Source organism: Panthera pardus, unplaced genomic scaffold (genome assembly GCF_024362965.1).
Source record: "Panthera pardus isolate Hobbes unplaced genomic scaffold, ASM2436296v1 HiC_scaffold_13, whole genome shotgun sequence".
Classification (NCBI taxonomy): domain Eukaryota; kingdom Metazoa; phylum Chordata; class Mammalia; order Carnivora; family Felidae; genus Panthera; species Panthera pardus.
In genome coordinates, this window is record NW_026526688.1 from 74,607,745 (window position 1) to 74,626,190 (window position 18,446).

At 37.9% G+C, this 18,446-nt stretch overlaps 1 protein-coding gene across 6 annotated transcripts in view; it reads right to left on the reverse strand.

The window, feature by feature from the left end:
- Positions 1-3,396: 3,396 nt before the first annotated feature.
- Positions 3,397-18,446, reverse strand: part of ARFIP1 (ADP ribosylation factor interacting protein 1) — a 122,684-nt gene continuing 107,634 nt past the window's right edge. For 5 of the 6 annotated variants that reach the window (XM_053901189.1, XM_053901187.1, XM_019441263.2 and 2 more), the window contains one exon: positions 3,397-3,564. In XM_053901189.1, coding sequence (XP_053757164.1) covers positions 3,409-3,564 — 156 coding nt within the window. In that variant the 3' untranslated portion in view covers positions 3,397-3,408. Of the gene's footprint in view, positions 3,565-17,965; positions 18,141-18,446 lie in introns of those variants that run through there. The other variant, XM_019441262.2, reaches the window with a different exon arrangement.

Here is an 18,446-nt window from a genome sequence, read left to right on the forward strand (position 1 = left end):
TACATGTAGCCTTTCCAATATGCTAATTTTACTTTATATAGCACTTATCAGGTTCACATGATTTCTTTTTCAGAACAGTTTTAAGATAAGTAGATTGGAATATATTGTAGATATATGAAATACACCTAATATGAATCTATTTTAGGGTGAATGGATTATTTTTTGAACCAAAAAGACCTTTAATACACATTGTACTTGAGGAGAAGAAATGCCATTTTTGACACATTGATTTCATTATGTAGTTGAAATGGCAGGATTTAAAGGGAAATTCATATATTTAGTTGCGAATAACTTACCTGGCCTTACGCTTGGAAATGGGGGTTGTCTAAGCCAGTTTAATGTATCTTTGGGCCTTCATATCTTCACCTGTAAAAATAAAGACCTTGAACAGATCATCTCTAAGGAAGCATCTAGCTTCACACTCTGATGGGACAAGCTTGGCTAACATTATTAGTGCAGTGCACTTTGAATATGGAAAAGATGGTTCTTAAAGTCTAGCAGATTTCAGATAAATTGCTTTTACAAGCCCTGGTCCTTCCTGGGCCCTACGATTTGGAAGCTTTGGGGCTATTTAATTAAACAAGGAGGCTATTAGATTGAGGTGGTTTTAAAGACTTGGTAGCCTACATAAGCAACCCAAAACCCAAGCCTGAAACACCTCAAGGTTAAATCAAAATCTAAGGATAATGACAAATAGTCAACAAGTCCTTCCTAAATAAGGCAACGCTTCAGCTATAGCCAATCAAATCATTTCCTTGCTTTGCTTCCACTCTTCTAAAATGTCTTTTCCCTAGCTCCTGTTGGTGGAGGGATCCTAACCATTTCTAATTTGATCTTGCCTGATTTGAGTCCATTTTTATTCAAGTAAACTCTTAAGTTTTTCTTTTTAGTACACTCCACACCCAGTGTGGAGCTTGAACTCATACCCTGAGATCAAGAGTCTCATGCTCTACTGACTGAGCCAGCCAGGCGCTCCTGGTAAAATCTTCCTTGAAAGCCACCAGCACTACTTAAAAGTCTTAAAAGTGAATATATACTTTGAGGGCTCATCTTCACTTCTAAGAATTGAACTCAAGGAAATAACTACGTAAGTGGACAAAGATGGATGCATGCAGGTTAAAGAATATTCAAACTAGACCTTATAATATAAATAACTGGGAACTAAAGAATCTCTAACTCCAGGGGAGTTAGGTGGTCCCATGCAGTACTTACAGACTTGGGAAGTTATTTTGTCTTCAATTTTTTGAAGTTATCTTCTAATTTTTTCTACAATGAATATAAATTACTTTCCTGACCAAGTTAATATACCACTGGCTAATATGTTAACTCTTTCTTTTGCACATTTACTCACTACTCAGAATCACTGACATTTTTAGTTTAGTGTAAAAAATCATCAGTCCCTGAAACTGCTTAATTCCTGAGCTACTAAAATTGTTTCCAAAATGTGGTAAGACTGGACATGTTCTGCCCCCCAAAGGGGCTCCAACTGAGGAAAAAGAATAACTTACTGAGAAAAAAGCAATTTTAAGTGACAGATCAACCAATTATTTGTTGTTTTTTCTTAAAGCCAGGAAAAGACAAAACATATGTCCTCAGAATTTCCAAAGAGTTGCTTCTTAAATCATGAAGAGCCAGAGAAACAAGGTACTGCAGCAAACACTTTTAATAAGAATACAAAATTCACACCAGAGGCACATTCTGGGGAATGTAAAGGAACTATCACAAGTATTAATTCTGCTGGAAGAATAAAATAAGGCTCTCTCAGAGTACAAATATACAGGAAGGAATGATTTAAAATAGGCTTATGATTTACAATCACATTACATTGTACATATTAAGCACTGAAAACAGGCATATTAATTAAAAAGCCAGCTAAAAGGCATTTGAACATATATAACAAATCTTACAGTCCACAAAGTTCATGTATAACAGTAATTTTAAGTACTTCATTTCAACACAAAAGAAATGAAGATATATTAATTTATGTTTATGACAAAAATCAAGGGAACTTATATTTAAAAGGCTTACATTACTGATAGAACCACACGGCAGACAGGTCAACCACATAACATGAAACCAACCAACTAAAACAGTACTGGCCTTTCCAATCCCCTTTCTTGTTACCACCGCGCTGTCCCGTATTACCTTTTCATTGCTCGAATGAAAAATATTTCTCTATCTTCTCATTCCACGAAAGGAATGAAGAAACACCAAACAGCAAATTCAAAAGTTGATTTTACCATAAACCTTAAACACGGTTTAACGAATACAAAGAAACCCAACACTGATACACGGTGTTCCTCTCCAAGGAAGGAATAGACACGTCAAACATTATCTGAAAGGGGTTTCTTTATGGATTATGTACATTGGTTGAATGAGAATTACTGTATCTGAGAAGGCACATATCTGTGATTTAAGGCTTAACCGGTATTGTTACATATGGAAGTCCATGAAAGCTGTCTAGGAATTCACTTCTGTCAAAATGGAATTTACCCCAAAACTAGCATTCTAAGCACAGATTTCTACTCTAGAAACCACCAAGAGTTTCTATTCCAAGTCCACCTGCCAAAAAAAAAGAAAAAAAGAAAAATTCTCTTAAGCAGGTTTCATTGTGAATCAAAAGAAAATGCTAACATAACTGCCCAATGACTTTGGGTGATGCAAACTCTTAAGCTCTAAAGCCTCACAGAAATGACAGTGTGATTCCTGCGTCTTAAAAAAACAAAACAAAACAAAACAAAAAAAAACAAAAAAACAAAACAAAACAAAACAAAAAACCCCTAAACAAAAGTACAATAGTACAGATTCATTTTTAAAAAGGTATTTGCCACAACTCCACAAGCCAATCAGTCATTCATCAGAGCTGCTGCCTCTGTGTGGATGCTGCAGGAACACCATATAATTTTACTCTGCAAAATAGTTTCTTTTTTCTTTAAGACAATACATGAAAATGAATCTCTCAAAGATGTTGAATATATTCATATATAAAATATCTGATGTTGATACAAATCATGTAAACCTCCCTTTGGAAAAGTTACAACTGGCCCTCACTGCCAGGACCAAAAACCTTGAATTTTTATCTTGTCAGTGCAAATCTATATTAGATGTTTTCAAACTACAGAAATAGCCATCAACCCTCACAATACAAAAGGATTTCTCAAAAAGGAAAATTATTGTGTTCCGATTATAGAAATTATGTTTACATTAAAATCACCCACCTTCCCATCAAATTTAACAGTTCAATTGTTAAAGTATGAAAAAGGGAAAAATTAAAGCTGTTTGTGCAAGAATCACTACAATGGTTGTGGTCACCCCTTCCCTAATCTTAACCTAACTCTGCTTAATTCTTATTAGGTTTGTTTAGAAATAGAACAACATGACTTTTTTTTTTTTCCCCCAGGTATGCTTTTACTGTTCTTCAAGCCAAGATGGGGCATCCACTCCAGGGGTTTTCAATTTGATATGGAACTGTTTAAGCGTCTGTTCAAGCTGCTTCTGATTCCCAGCAAAGTAAGCGGCAATGGCATTGTGGAAAAGGACCAGCTGATTGTGCAATACTTTAACCTGTGAACAGGGCAGAGTTACAAGACCAAGCATTAACACCAATGGCAATGAAATTTAAGGTGACTTATTACATGTCCTAACTAAATGGTGTATCTCTCATCAGGAAAAGCTGCTTTAATAACGACAAAGTATTTCACACACACACCAACTGTATGTTGCTTTGCAGGGTCACTGAGGCTTTGATGACTTTTTAATTTCTCTAAAGGGAATAGGTCATTTTAAGAAGCTGAACCATACACAGACATTATTGAGGGCATTAATTAAAAATATTATTAAATATTATTAAATCCCCCCTCAAAATAAGTATATTCAAAATTAACTACTGCAGAGGGAAAATTACACAGTTACTCTACAGTATATGTTATATACCAAGTACGGACATCATTAAGGCCAAATCTTCTATAAAACTGAGTAGGTCAGATACTTTGAAATACTGCAGTTCCCTGCAAAGAATCAAGCCAAGTGGCAGCAAGTGTTGCCCAAAAGCCAATTTACTTGAAGTTCATATGACTCTCCAATGTTTTCAAATACTTAGCGTTTCTAACGATACCAAGAGTATGTTTTAACCAAGTAATGCTACTTGTGTAAATCTTTATTAAAGAAATCAGTAAAGGATTGCAAAGATTTATGAATAAAGGTGTTTCTTTAGCTCTCATTTATAACTGTAAGTGCTCGACAATAAAGTATAAAATACACTCTGACTTACCCAGCTAATGCAATATTTATTAAGATTGAACTTTAATAGTTTTAATGATGTAAAAACATCTGATATAAATGCTAAGAAGAAATAGGATATGGCATTTTATATGTGGTATGACATTTACATTCACTTTATTATACACACACGCATGGTCTCTCTAACTATTTCTTCATCCATTTACCTCTAATAAAGGACACAATGCAAACATTTACGTTGGATATTTTTGATTTGTAAAGCCTTGATTTAAAAATTAAAATATTATAAAAACAACACACTCAAGATTATAAAGTAAAACCTTCTGATCCATACTTTTGGCACTTATCCCCTCCCCTGCCACCCAAAAATCACTATTAACATTTTACTGTGTTTCCTTTGAGAATTTTTCTAGGCATATACATAATATTTAAAAACACAAAGAGACTGCACTATGCACACTTTCAGTACTGCTGTTTACTCAAAATATCTTAGTTTTTTTATTCTAGTCATATATTTATTCACCTAACATTAAAAAAATTTTTTTTTAATGTTTACTTATTTTTCAGAGAGAAGGAGAGACAGAGCCCAAGTGGGGGAGGGGCAGAGAGAGAGGGAGACACAGAATCCAAGGCAGGCTGTAGGTTCCAAGCTGTCAGCACAGAGCCCGAGGCAGGGCTTGAACTCACCAGCCGTGGGATCATGACCTGAGCCGAAGTCTGATGCTTAATGGACTAAGCCACCCAGATGTGTCTCAACTATTATTACTTAACTACCTTCTATGTACCACACACTGTTTTAGGTGTTAGGGAAATAGGAAAAAATCCCCTCCCTTATGAGCTTTTAACCTTAGGGGGTGGGGAAAGAGAGGAGGGAAGTAAGAAACAAAAATAAGGATTGACATCCCAGGAAATTAGTATCTCAAGCCTTGAGAAGAGGTTGGGCTAACTCTCAGACCCGGAGGGCATCTGGCATTGCTGATTTATCTAAAAGTTATTTAAAACCAAAGAAATTTCTTCTTTCCGTCTGATAAAGATTAGAAAAATTTCTAGCAAGGATATAGTTTAAGAAAACCAGATAGCATGAACCAATGAAAACTAAAAAATATCTGTACAAACCAGAAGAGGTACATCTTGCATTTACCTGGTCAGACCTTTAAGGCCTGCAACCTTTGTAAATAAAAACCTTTGGTACCGGGTACAACAAGGACAACAATGAAACATTTAACACCATGTGTCAGGCACTGTACTAGGGATACAAGAATACAAGAATAGTAAGACACGGGCAGTAGAAAATGCCAGTATGATAAATGGGCAGCACAAGTACCCTGGGTTAACTTTTTTTTTTTTTTTAAAGGGCACTCCTGGGAGAATAGGGTTTTTTCCAGAAAGGCTGGAGGAGAAGTCTGGGACAGAACAATAATTCCTCTGCCCTCTGCTTTTGAGATATGAGGGCTATTTCAAAAGATGATGAGCCTCAACCTAAGAGCAATTACTAAGGAAACAGGATAATCATACGGAAAGCAGGTTTCTAAAAGGCAATTTAGTAAGCAAGCAAAGTATTTGATTATATTGGATTGTTACCATGATGGCCCCAAAGAATTACTCCTTTCCGCATCCACACCCTTGGGGAGCCTTCTGCCGTGAAAATGAGCCTGGCCATCTAATACTAGAAAATGAGGCCTGATAAGCAAGTGCTTGCCTTCCTGGACTGCCTCCACCTTGAGAGGAAGCGCAGTCTAGCCTTTCTCCATGAAGCTCACAAGGAGGACCTGTCATTTCTGCTATGCCCAGTGCCCCAGCAGGCCTACCAGCTGAAAGTGAAGCCAGAAGAACCCATCTACCCAGCCCACATAATTGTGGTAAATAATAAATCATCGCCGTTCTAGTCTACTAAGTTTTGGGTATTTTGTTATGCAATAAGAGAGAAGTGGTACATCTATGAAAAAGGTTAAGAATGCAGCTTCCTCACAATGAATAAGGGGGAGAACAGGCTTAGAAAGAGGAAAGGCTAAGCTGGGTGATAAATAAAGGAACTGAAGAAAGGCCTGTACTTGGGGAGGTTAGGAGTTGGGAGATGAGAGAAATGGAGACAAAGCAGCTAGGAAACAGATTCAAATAAGAGAGGCATACTGCTACTAACCAGTCCCAAGATCTAATTGCACTTTTGGAGTAAATGTAATATAGGTATCTTTGAAAACTTTTACTTCCAATTTTCTAGGAAGACCTAACAATTGCATTAGGCATAGTTTGATACTGGTCACAGCTTCCCCAAATTTGTATTTGTTATTCCTAAAATTTTTTTTTTAATGTTTATTTATTTTTGAGACTGAGAGAGACAGAGCAGGGAGGGGCAGAGAGGGGGGAGACACAGAATCTGAAACAGGCTCCAGGCTCTGAGCTGTCAGCACAGAGCCTGTCGCGGGGCTCGAACTCATGGAATGTGAGATCATGACCTGAGCTGAAGCTGGATGCTTAACTGACTGAGTCACCCAGGCACCCCTATTTATTCTTTATTTGACAGAGAGCAAGTGAGCGAGTGGGGGAGAGGGGCAGAGGGATGGAGAGAGAGAGAAAGAGAGAGAGAGAGAGAGAGAGAGAGAGAATCTTAAGCAGGCTCCATGCTCAGTGAGGAGCCTGATTTGGGGCTCCATCCAATGACCCTGAGATCATGACCTGAGCCAAAATCAGGAGTCGGACACTCAACCAACTGAACCACCCTGGTGCCCTTGTTACTCATTTAGATTATTAAGTAAAACGTCCCCATTATTGGTATTGTTCCTTTACAGGAATTACCCTAAAGAGCTTTGGAATCAGAAAGCATATATGGCGATCTTAGTTGTACTACTTTCCAGTTTTCTTTGTGATACCAGGTACAGGTCACTTCCAATTTCACTGCCCAAGGTCTTTATCCGTTTATCAGGGATGCCATTACCAAACTGAATTTGCAGGGCTATTGTAAAGGGTTAAGTGAAATGAGATACTACCTAGCACAGTGTCTGACACAGAATAAGTACTCATTCAATTTCAGTGGAATCTAAGTCTACCTAGTGGACAGTCAAATCCTCAAACGACATGGACTTTTCCTGGTAAAATTTCACTTATTTAGAACCCACTGATTTGGAACTTGCAAGAAGTAAGACTGTAATATTGTGATTTAACATTAAGAAACACATACTTGGTCTTAGTCCTCATTTCTGGCACAAAGCTCCTAAAACCCTTGTAATTTCCAAAGTGATAAGAGTGAAGGGAGCAACTTTTGTTCTAATATTTAGTGTGTGTCTTGTTCCTGAAATAGCCCCAGAGCTATACAGGTGGGAGGAATGACTTTTGTTTGGAACAATCACTTTCTAATCATACCTGACTTTGTGTTAATGAGATTTCTGGAAAGCCCCTAGAAAACCAGAGGTAAGAGCTGGTTGTCAGGGGAACTAAATTGTGATTACAGGGTGGGAATTTCAGCTCCACTCCCTAACCTCTGGGGAGGAGATAGAGGTTACAGGTTGAATAATTCACCAATGGCCAATGATTTCATCAATGATTCCTATGTAATGAAGAGTCCTTAAAAATCTCTGAAGTATGAGGTTTGGAGAGGTTCTGGGTTGGTGAATATAGCCACATGTTAAGAAAGTGGGGCACCCCCAACTCTATGGGCACATAGGCTCTTGTGCTCAGGAACTTTACAGACCTTGACCCCTATGTACTTCTTTATCTGGCTCTTCATATGTATCCTTCAATATTTCCTTGTAATAAACTGATAATCTAGTAAGTAAACTGTTTTCCTGAGTTCTGTGAGATACTCTAGCACATGACCCAAATTGAGAGGTTGTGGAAACCTTCAACGTACGGTCAGAAGCACAGGTGGCAACCTGACTTGCAACCGGTGTCTGAGGGTGGAGGGGATGGGGGCAGTGTCAGAACTGAACCAAACTGGAGGATACCCAGCTGGTGTCCAGGATCGAGCATCAGTTGGTGTAGGAGAAACCCCAGGCATCTGGTGTCAAGAGGGTTTGAAAAGTGCTATGAGTGTAAAAGAAGACACAGTTTTCTCCTTTCCAAAGGAAGAAACGGATGTGAAGTTTACCCTAGCATGATGAAAAAAAAAAAAAAAAAAAAAAAAAAAAAAAAAAAAAGGTGTGTGCTAAGCAAATAAATTTTGTTAAAAAGGTGCAGGGGCACAGCTGGCTTATCAACGCTGATTGCCTTGACATGGCCTTCCATCCAAGAGGCAGAAAACAGCCAGGGATGCTGCAGAAGGAATTCCTCTGCTTGACAGATCACTCAGAAGAACTATTTTTTTTTTAAATGTTTATTTATTCATTTTTGAGCGAGAGAACAAGCAGGAGAGGGACAGAGAGAGAGGGAGACACAGAATCTGAAATGGGCTCCAGACTCTGAGTTGTCGGCGCAGAGCCTGATGCGGGGCTTTAGCTCACAAAGTATGAGATCATGACCTGAGCCAAAGTTGGATATTTAACCGACTGAGCCACCCAGGTGCCCAAGAACTTTTTTTTTTTTTTTTAAAGATTTTATTTTTAAGTAATCTCTACAAACATGGGGCTCCAACTTACAACCCCGAGATCAAGAGTTGCATGCTCTACTGACTGAGTGAGCAAGGCACCACAACTCAGAAGTTTAAAGGGTCAATTTACAACCCCACAATTCTGTGCTTCTAACATGAACATATTTTTCAAGCACCACAGAGGCACTTCTTCCAAATTATTCATCAGTAAGCACCATTGGAGTTAATAGTATTACATATAAAATTTGTTTAAAACATTCTTAATACAGACTTCTACTAAATTCATATTGACCTTTCTCCATGTCTAGACAGAAAAGTTTTACATCGCAATCGCTTTTAAAACAAGCTTTAAAATGATACACTGATTTGCATAAGTACTAAGAAAATGTCAGATTATTCTAATTAAAGTTATAACCAGGGTTCACCTTACATGGGTAGAGTTTAATTTCAGGACCAAATCTCTTTCTTTGTTTTTTTTTTTTTTTTTTAAGTTTTATTTATTTAAGTAATCTCTACACTCAACATGAAGCTTGAACTTACAACCCCGAGATCAAGACTTGCATGGTCTTCTGACTAAGCTAGCCAGGCGCCCCCCAAATCTCTTTCTTGTAAGACATTGGTCAATTAAAATTATAATTAGCAAAAAATAAGCAAAATAAGACACTGCAGCTTAGCTCTCATTTGATTCCTATTTACATAAAAATGTTTTTAAAAACTGAGCTCTTCTCAGTCACCTGTTCTTCTGGAGAACAGGTTATGAGGGAGTGGTCAAAAGAGGGCTCCAAGAGCAGTATGTTTTAACAGAGGGTGGAAGAGTCCCCACATGACCTTAGATAGGGAAGAACTTTTTTGTTTTTAATGTTTTTTTTTTTTTAATTTATTTTGAGAAAGACACACACATGCAGAGAGAGAGAGAGAGAGAGAGAGAGAGAGAGAGACGTTTACAGTGCAAGTGGGACAGGGGCAGAGAGAGAGAGGAAGAAAGAGAATCCCAAGTAGGCTCCATGCTTTTGGCACAGAGCCCTATGTGGAGCTCGAACTCACTAACTGCGAGATCAGATCATGACCTGAGCCAAGATCAAGAGTCTGATGCTTAACCTGAGCCACCCAGGCGCCCCGGAAGGAACTTTTCAAAACTAAAAACTCATAAAGAAAGGACTGAGAAATTAAATTCATTAAAATTTAGAGTTTCTATTCATCCAAAGACAGTGAAAAGACAAGTTACAAACTGAGAAAATATATCTGCATTACATGTACTGACAAAGGTTATGTATCTAGAAAATGTAAAGAACTCGACAAACCAAAAGCAACCCAAACCAAAAGAACAAATAACGTGGATGGGTATTTCACAGAGGAGGAAACAGCGACAGCCAATTAAATCTGAAAATATATCCAGCCTCAGTAGAAAACAGGAAAGTTCAAATTAAAACTAACTTGATGAAAGAGGACTTCAACTATCTCCATTTTGACCTCAATATCTCTAATTGACGAAGTTCTTTCCAGCTTATCTCTTAAGTCAGGCACAATACCCCGCGGGCAAGGCATCCAGTGAGGAACAAGAACTATCGCCTCAAGCAACAAGGACTGCCGAGAGCCCACAAGACCCCACGAGCCTCATCCCGAGACAGTGATTGACTTGACCTTTACTGCCTACCTGTACAAACCCATCGCCCTTTGTCCCACATTTTCCTTACAGAAACGGAGAAGTATTTCTAGCACTTTGGAGGACGGTCTTTGAGACATTGTCTTCCCAGTACTGGCCTCACTGAAATAAATTCTTTTTCTGTTTCACCACCGCTGGTCTCTCTTGCCTTTGGGTTCTGTCAGCAGTGAGTGGCCAAACCTGGTCTGTTTGGGACCCTCGGAACCAGGCTCTCTGGCACCCCTGCGCCCAGCGACACTGGGATGCCATTTTATAGCCTCTACATTAAGAAAACTTAAAACAGTTAAAACTCTTGCCCACTGTTGATGGTTGTATAAGTTCGTACAACTACATTTGAAAACGACTTGGCATTAATCCGTAACATGAAGGATGCATATACCCACCGAACAGCGTTTTAACTTGTAAGAATACACCCTAGAGAAATCTGCACCTGTGTTTTATGAGACAGGGGCAATTATGTTCACAGCAGCACTGTTTTCAGCATTAAAGAACAGGGAAACAAACTAAAGCTTGTATTTACAGGAGAATGGATAAACAAACTGCAGTCTCTTCACGCAGTGGGGATACTATATAGGAGTGAAAATAAATGCACTGCAGCCACGTGCATCAATGTGGATGAATCTTGGGAACATCAGACAGAGCAAAACAACGAGCTGCAGAAGAACACCCATAGGAGGATTCCATTTATACAGAGTTCAGAAATACACGTGTGACTGAATGACACATTCACAGGTGGCAAAACTGTGAAGAAAACCAACAGGAACAAAAAAATAGGGGTTCAGAATAGGGGTTCTGGAGGGAGGAGAAGGAGAAGGATGAAGTAAGAGAAAGCATGGAGGAGGCTTCATTTCTTAACCTGGGTGGTGGGTGGATGGCTGTTTTGTTGCTGTTATTCTTCATATTTTGCCTATATGTTAAACATTCTTTTGAATGTACTTAACATCTTTACATTATTAAAAAAGGGAAAGGTTATGAAAGATAAAGTCTGTCTATATATCATAACTTTGCTGAGCATCTGCACTATTCAGTGCTCTAATGAACTAGTCATCCCCCTTTTATATTCAGAGAGAAAAAACACCACACCTAAAATGTTACTTACGTTCATTCATTCAATAAATATTACTAAGGGTCTGTTGTTGTCAGGCACTAGTCTAGGGTCTGGAATGCAAGCAATCAACAAAAAGACAATTCTGCTCTCAAGAAGCTTATATTCTATTGAGAAGAAAGAGAAACAAGGTAAGTAAAATATACAGTATGTTAGATGATGGCATGTGTTACGCAGAAAAATTAAGCAATGGGGAATATGAGATACATATATGGCAGAGTGCAGCAATGTAAACAGAACGCTAGAAAAGGTCTGAGGTGACATTTGAATAAAGACCTAAAGGAAGTGAGAGAGTAGCTTTAAGATACTTTAAGTTTTCTTGTTTTCTTTTTTTTTGAGAGAGGGCGCGAGTGAGGGGCAAGGGAGAGAGAGAGTTCACAAGGTGGGGGAGGGGGGGAGGGAGGGGGGAGGAGGGAGAAGCAGGGCTCACCCAAAGTGGGGCTCGTGCTCACTTGAAGCAGGACTCGAATTCATCACGACCTGAGCTGAAGTCAGATGCTTAACCGAATGAGCCACCCAGGCACCCCAATACTTTATGTTTTCTAATGAGGCTAGAAGAATAAATAATACTCTGGATAGAGGAAATAACAAGTACTCTAGTCCTAAGGTGGATGGTGTGCTTGGTATGTTTGAGAAACAGCAAGGAGGCCAGTGTGGCTGGTCATTGTATTAAGGGTGTGGTAGGAGATGTGGTCAGGTAAGTAATGGGGGGGCTAGATAATGTGGGACCTTAGATGTCATCATAGAGCCTGTGGCTACTTTTCTGAGTGAGATGAGAAGGCACTGGAAGGTTCTGAGCAGAGACATGACAATATCTGATTTACTTTAATAAACATGCAAAGGTAGAAGTAGAGAGACCTGTTAGAATACTACAGCAATAACCCAGGTGAGATAATGGTGGCCTGGACAAAGGTGGTAACAGAGGAAGCAGTGAGAAGAGGTGGGATTCTCAATATACTGTGAAGATAAAGCCAACAGATGAGGCTGTGGGAGGGATCAAGGACAAAGAAGGTGCCGAGAGTTTTGCCCTGAACAACTAACTGAAAGCATAAAGCTACCACACACCGATATATGGCAAAGGCTATGAGAAGGGCAAGTGTGGAGGAGGGGGAAATGTGGCTATCAAGAACTCAGTTTGGGACAAGTGAGAGATGGTTTTTCAGGCAGACACATGGCAATGCTGATTAAGTAACTATTTTTGAGACTGGATAGAGTTCAGGATAGCAGTACAGTGAAGAAACAGATTAAGATAACTTTTACGGTTCCTTTCTACTAAAATTTTGAGAAAACTGCTTTCTAAATAGAGGGGTGTGTGTGTGTGTGTGTGTGTGTGTGTGTGTGTGTGTGTGTGTGTGTGTGTGTTTGGAATAAAATATATATATTTGGAAACTCAAATGGCTCCCCCAAAGCCTTTCGGTTGAAAGGCTCTCTCTTTCAACAGAAAAACATTATTTTAAGGACAAAAACTAGCTTTTCTTTCGGAGATTTTTAAAATTCAATTGAAAGTTTATGAACCAGCCCATTAATTAAACACTCTTCCCTATTTAAAGGTATTCTTAGCTTTCACACTAGTAACCTACCTGGGTCGCAAAGTAATTTTACAACTTGCCTTACTAGTATGATCTGGCCTTTCTTGTTTTTTTGTTTTCTTTGGATGATCCTTGGCTCCTGGAGTTATAGAGCAACTGAGGGGTTTCTGTATTTTTAGTGTGAGATTCAAACTTTTAGAAATAGATTCTAGACAATTACTTTATGGCTTTTTGGGTCATGAAAATTTTTGACTTGAATGTTAATTCCCAGTGTTTTAGAATGAAAGGAGACAGTAAGCATGGAGTGCGGGATTTGATTCATGTGGTGTACCTGGAGAGAGCTGTTATAACAGTCTGAAAGTTACTGTCGGAAAGTGGGAAGGGTGTCAGACAATTTTGTAGCTAACTCTACGAGTGTCAATCAACACAGATGTCCACTGAGAAGTCAGTTTCTGTACCCCCTTGAGGTGGCTGACAAACCCAACACAAAGACACAGCAACAAAGCCTCAAGCCAGGTGTATTACCTGTATGCAAAATGTTCCCCAACTCCACTGAAACTTAACCCGTGGGAAATCAAGGAAAGAGGGTGCTTTTTAAGACTGACTTCTAGTTTTCACAACAAAATGACACAATACCCATTTGCACCAAAACATTCTCCCAGTAATTGTGAGAAGGTTGATGTGTAAGCCTCTTGAAGTATATCCACACTTCAGGACAGTTCCCTGGTATAGAGACAGCCGGTAGGGATTCACAGCTTTTCAATTGTAATCATAGAAATAAAGTATAAAACTTCATTGTTACTTTCATCTCAGAAGCCTTTTTATACCAAAACAGGTTAACTTACCTCATTTTTCCATTAGCACCGATTATGTAAGTGTTATCCTAGTACACTAGTTTTGGTAGTAGGTCTTAAAAATCAGATGGACATTTAAATAGGAATGGTAAACTGACTCTTAACCACTCAAACCATTACTAGCCCAAATATAAATGGGAACTAAAATAAATTAATAAGTCAATTATCAATATGAATATACTTACTTTCTACATAAACAAATTAAAAGCTTTGGGCTTTTCTGCCTATTTTTGCTTCATTTTCTCTAAATTTTTGATAAACTAATTTTCACTATAGTATGTATTCATATGATGTCTTCATGTAATGACTGTATTATTTATAGAATATCAATGCAGCTCTGACCGATGCCACAAAGAATCCTCAGGACGTTTAAGAACAATTAAGTAATACAGAAAAAGAGCTGCAAATACAATTTTAAAGAGAACTAATTTTTGCAATCTTTATAATGACTGTGCAGTTGTCACTATGTATAAGTAGTTTTAATGAGACTTAAAAGTGTTGGTCTAAGTTACTTGGCTTGTTTATCAGGTTTACTTTAGTAGACTATTTGGCCTTGTGAAAGTCAGTGTAGGGTAGATACCACCAGTTTCTCAAACACAACTGGGAGGAAGATAGATGAAGAAAGTAAGGTGGAGGAAAGGTCAGAATGTACTTTCAGGAGAAGGTGCAAAAAGCCAAAAATGCTTGAGGAAGTATTTTAGGGTCATTACACTTTTGCAATTTACGTTTATATTTATATTATTGGATCATGAGAAGTGATGAGCACACAGAATAAAAAAAACGCCAAGTATTTTTGTCAGACTATTTGATATGGTGGGTGACACTCACTTTTGTGAAGCACTTTCTATGTGACAGGTAATATGTTACCCTTACATCTACTCTGTACAGGCTTCTCTTCTCTCCATGTTACAGTTAAAAAACCACTCAGAAAGTTAAGTAACTTGCTTAAGGTTAGATAGTTAGCAGATGAGCTGGGAGTGGAAGGTCTTATCCCACGACAGGTCCCTGTTTTTTTACCTATGCCAACCTGACTCTATTCATAAGGCAACAGACATTTTGGAAAGCTTTTAAAGAAAGCTTGAAATAAATAAACAAAAGGTATGGCAGGGCACTTAAAGGAAAGGTAGCAATGTACAGAAGGTATGTTTTAACCTCCTTCTTCATTTTGTCACTGGCTCTGATGTGGCATTTAAACATCCTCAAGACAGGATCTAACACAAGGTTTGGAGCAGATGAAAGAACTAAAAGTTAATTCTTTTTAAATTATGAAGAGTAATGCAGTATTAAACTTTTGTACACTCTTTCCATACTTACACAGCAGGAACTATTTATTTATGTATGTCCTAACTTAGAAAAGATTTAAAGAGGCTATAAGGATGAGTGAAATACAAGAGAGAAGCAGAGACTTAAAAAAGGAGCAAAAGAAGATAGAGGTAACAGTTCCAGGCAGAAATGGGATGATGACAAATTTGACAAATTTTCAAAACCTAACAGCAGAAACAATTACAGTAATTTAGAAATACACTAAATCATTGTGAACTCAATTACAAAGAACTTTCATAAAGATCTGCCAAACAATGAGCAACCCGGATCAGACATAAGCAAAACCACGATAGCAACATCTGGTGAATGACCTAAAATATGCCATACAATACTTTGATTGTTAAAGGGCAAAACAAACTTCAACACTGACTACTAAGGCAGAGACAAGCTGAGGTTTTAAATAGAAACTGGGTAAGAGAAATTTAAGAGCAGGCCTGAGAGCTGATGCCAAGTGGATTATACTGAAAACTTTCTCCTGCTTACACAGCATATATCAATAGAAGATAAATACCATTTACAAAGTTTACCAACCGAAAAATTTAAAGTATTACTGCACAGGCATCAAAACCATAAAGAGGTACTTTATTTCTACCAAATGAACTTTTTTTTCCAAATCAAATTTAGATTATTACCTACTTTCTTATCAGAGATACTTTAAAAAAGAGGCACTTTTTGAAAAAAAATTTAAATGTTTATTTTTTTGAGAGACAGAGAGACAGAGCATGAGCAGGGGAGGGGAGGGGAAGAGAGACAGGGAGACACAGAATCCGAAGCAGGCTCCAGGCTCTGAGTTGTCAGCACAGAGCCCAACGCACGGCTCAAACCCATGAACGGTGAAATCATGACCTGAGTTGAAGTCAGATGCTTAACCTACTGAGCCACCCAGGCACCCCAAAAAGAGGCAACTTCTAATTCAAATAAAAGTAACTTGTTTTAATATATTTATAATTGTTCAAAGCATTGACTCTCCCAATAACTCTATAAAATAAGGGTTTATATTAAGTGAACAACAATACCGAGGTTAGGTTAAACATGTGAGGAAAAGTTGAAATAAAATCTTTTTTTTTTTAAGATTTTATTTTTAAGTATCTCTACACAACGGGGGGCCTGAACTTACTACCCCTAGTTCAAGTCGCATGCTTCACCAACTGAGCCAGCCAGGCACCCCTAAAATTATTCTTTAGTAAGAAGTCTCTAAACCACTAACATGTAAAGAATTAACTCCTTTCTTTACCTCTAATTATTTAAACAGGGAAGTATACCTGTCTTGGCCTTTTATTAGGTTTGTGAAGTGTAATTTTATTACTTTGTAATAGCTTTGGAAATGCCTGTCATGTCAAAGCAACAGCTGAGAAAAAAGTACGATAAAAAATATGGGTGTGGACACTGGGAAGGGAGTTAAGGGAAGGAAAGACAAATATGAACCACAAGTGGAGGTGGAAGAATAGATTTTATTTTTTGACTCACTGGGATAGGTTTCAACAAATCTTGGACAAGTATGTTTCAAAAAAAAAAAAAAAGCATCCTAGGAGGGAAAAAAAAGGGCAGTCCTATTTCGAAAAGCAGATAACCGATGACACATAATTCCAGTAATGATAGGTCACAGAATGTGCTGAGGCCTTATAATTCTTTATCCAATGGTAGGTTAAAATTCTCAATGCACAGGTTTTCTCCCCCTTTAACAAAAATGTCTATCGCCCTTTCGTTCTATGGTTTACAGTGTTAGCTCCCTCCCCTTCTCCCTTCCTTCTAAGAGCTCCAGTTTTGGATATGACCCACATGGCTTCTGTTTTTCAAGGTTATCTCCCATCTTCTTCCTCTGCTATGTTAAGAACCCTACTTGGAGCAGCATTATAGCACATTAATTAAAAGCAGGGTTGTGGAGTCAAACAGATCCAGATTTGAATCCTGGTCTGGTTGTGAGACTTTGGGCAAATTATTTAACCTCTGAACCTCATTATCATCATCTGTACGCTGGTATATGATCATCTAGATTACAGTAGATAGATATACACATAGGTATTAAACAAAATACTTATAGAGCATTTCCTCCATATACAGATTACTCAAAGATCAGTGTGCAGCAATTCACTTGCTGGAGAAGGAGAATGCTCTATAGATGCAGCCATGGAGCTTACCTCTAAGGAAAGAAACTGACTAACAGACATTCACAGCACAGTATGGTATGTGCTTTAATTGGAGAAAGCCCTGGGTAGCAGGGTAGTACACAGGGGAAGAAAGAAACTTTCAGGTTGCTAGTGGAAATATTAAGTACCAACAATCATTCAAGATAGCATCTGAGCTCCTAGATAAATATGAATTTAGGTACAGAAGAGTAGTTAAGGAGCTGAGTATTTCCTTCAACCAATTAGGTGACCTTGTTCTCACTGGCCTTTGGACATTGGGCAACAAGAACTTCCAGCTAAACCAATGGCCCATTCACACCCATTGTTATATTCATAAAATAGTTTTCCATTGTAAGTGTGGTTCTGTATTATATCTTGGAAAACTTTTTTTTTTTTTAAAGATTAAGAACCCAATCTCTTATATGAGTTACAAAAATTCTGATCGTATGTACCTAACAACTGTTTATAAGCTTAATAAAAAAGCTTTATCAAAATTTGTTATGATAAAAACACTCTTTTTCTTTAAAAAAAAAATCCACAAGCAGTTATACTACACTCTACTTTAAGAACAGAAAATTTAACAAAAGTTTACAGATAACTTAAAACATATGCTCCAGAGTTTCTTCAAGAATTTTTTTTTCCTAACCTTTTCCACTAATGCTCATGTTACTCATTCTTGTGTGGTTCTGTTCAAGTCATCCCACCTAGCCTAGCAGGTACTTCTAAGAGCCCACACTGTCCACACTAATATTCTTCATCAAATTCCGTAGTTCTTCTTTCTCCTGCATAAATCAACATTTTGTATATAGTAGGTTTTACTAAATGTCCTCCATTAGATTGTATATTGCTTGTCAGCAAGAAGTCTGTCATAATACCTTTATACAATACTTCCTTAGGATAAGGCATTATAATAGCCCCAAACAAGCACCTTAAAAATTTTACTGAAAGTCTGTGAAAAGTGCATTTTTTGAAAATTTAATGGGAGAAATACAGATAGAAAACCAGAATATTGTAAGGTGTAACATTATAGGTGGAAGGCATATAGTCAAAACCCAAGTGTTGAGTCATTACTGAGAGGACTTCAAGTA